Source organism: Homarus americanus, unplaced genomic scaffold, assembly GCF_018991925.1.
Source record: "Homarus americanus isolate GMGI-L3 unplaced genomic scaffold, GMGI_Hamer_2.0 scaffold31037, whole genome shotgun sequence".
Classification (NCBI taxonomy): domain Eukaryota; kingdom Metazoa; phylum Arthropoda; class Malacostraca; order Decapoda; family Nephropidae; genus Homarus; species Homarus americanus.
Genome location: NW_024722227.1, coordinates 20,871,800 through 20,873,789, shown reverse-complemented (window position 1 = coordinate 20,873,789; position 1,990 = coordinate 20,871,800). Strand labels below are relative to the sequence as shown.

The following is a 1,990-nucleotide window of genomic DNA, read 5'->3' as shown; positions in this document are numbered from 1 at the left end:
GAAGGTTACGTTAGAGAAAACCAAAAGTTAGTGGAACACTTACGGTAGTAGAAGAGATGTAATGGCATACGATGGAGGCTGGTTCCGAAAAGCAGAGGGCAGAGATTACTGCCCCAGGTGAATCACCATTACCAGGGTGAACTACCATCACTGAACAATAACATTTAAAGCTGTCAGGCTTCCTGACAAACTCTCACAAAGCTCAACTTCACTGTCACTCATCACTGGCTTGGGCTGGCTGTGGTAAGGCTGGGCGGGCTAAGAACTCAAGCAGCTTTTTTGACGCTGGTGTTTATAAGAAGTCATGATACAATCGCGGATGCACGGCCCATAGCCTGCACCAGCCGGTACATGGAAGACTTGCAGCGTGTCATCGCCATTGTCGCGAAAGGACGATTCTAATTTTCTCTGCAAACCTATGACACTTATCACCAGTGACTTAAAACCAGTTCTCTGAGAATGATTACCTCTTTCCTCCCTCTTCACTGGCGTGTCTTTTCTTCCAACATCTCGCCAGCAGTCACTTAGATCTCTATATCACCCAGGATGTCTTCGCGGTGGTCTCGGAGAAGCTCTCTTCACAGCTGTAATATTGAGCTAGCTTGGCAAGGCCCATCAAGCACAAACAGTCTGAACTCTACCAGTCAGATCCGTTATTCCTCCTCTCACCTGGCATGCCATGGCAACACACATGTCTCCATATGTGACGGTAATCGTGAGTACAGTCAGCAAAGATCCCATGCCCACCAAAGAAGTTCAAGGAAGCTATTTAATGCTAAACTTTTTCCAAAATTGCCTGACCTAGGTTCTTGAGTCACCACCTCTTGTTCCTGTCCTCGCCGCTTTGCTCTCGCTGTTGGTGTCACCTAGCTACGCATCCATCCTTGGTGTTGGTAGAGTCGCCCAGGAGCTGAACTTCTTTGCAGAATACGCAGCTAAGACATTGCAGGATCAACTCTGGGTCCATGGCTGGATTAATGACGAAAAGGAGGAAAGGAAGACCACTACGCCAGCAGACGATCCATAAGTAGGGCAGTGTCCAGGTACGTTGTCAAGGAGCAAATAAAATATTGAATGAAAGCCATTCTGTTGCTCGCAGGAATTTCTTCACGCCGAACAAACAGTTGTCAAACCAGAAGAGGATGCAGGAAGAGGACATCCACGCCCACGCATGGCTACAGCCAGTGACATTGCTTCTTGTTCATGTCCATATTCTTGTAGAAAAGGCGCGGTTTGCGGGCCAGTGAATCACCAATAACTTTGCTTCATGGTACCGGAGGCATTGCAGGTAAACAGGACGGTGATGCCTTTCTGCAAACTTCCCACCCCTACCTTGCTGCCAAGACTGACAACGGAAGGTCTTGGAAGCCAACTTTTCCAGAAAAGACCAGGAGCCTGTCCATGTTAACACCTGGTCGCCGTGTACTGTCCTTCCTCCATAATCTCACGAAGAACAGAGGAAAATCTCTAGCCGCCACGGTCATCAGCATCGCTTTCTCACCACCAACAAGTTGATGTTGGTGATCTTGTTCTCTTTCTAAACCTATGCAGCCAAATCTGAGGAAGTATTGAAGGGTTTGGGTTTCTGCATTCCCCAGCTTACGTGACACTGCTGCGAGTAAAGCCACACGGCGCATTTCCTGCACTGCTGAGCGCGGTCTACCGCCATAAGCAGGGCCAGCGCCTTCGACGCAACCAAATATCAACTCACATTTACCTCCCTTGCCAGCACCCTGTTCTGGCAATACCTGATAGACGAAGCACCTTATTCCCTTGTGATTTTCATGTGCTCTTTTGATCTTGCTGCATCCTTGATCAAAGACAATCGAGATTCGTTGACGCGATGCTGGCGCCATGAGATCAACTTGTTGTGAAATTCTTTCTCCAAATCTTGAACAATTTGGTCACCAGAGCTTACGGAGTCGTGGCCTTCAGCCAGGTGCCGCTGGGTCCAGGTAAGGAAAGGCCCTGGTATGTGTGGTGAACCGGG

The 1,990-nt window shown here is 48.7% G+C and overlaps 1 protein-coding gene across 1 annotated transcript in view; it reads right to left on the bottom strand.

Annotated features, from left to right (window-relative positions):
• LOC121862630 (phosphatidylinositide phosphatase SAC2-like) overlaps window positions 1-380 on the bottom strand; it is a 192,007-nt gene extending 191,627 nt beyond the window's left edge. Inside the window, 1 exon segment of the mRNA XM_042360948.1 lies at window positions 312-380. Coding sequence (XP_042216882.1) covers window positions 312-380 — 69 coding nt within the window.
• Between the last annotated feature and the right edge of the window lie 1,610 nt (window positions 381-1,990).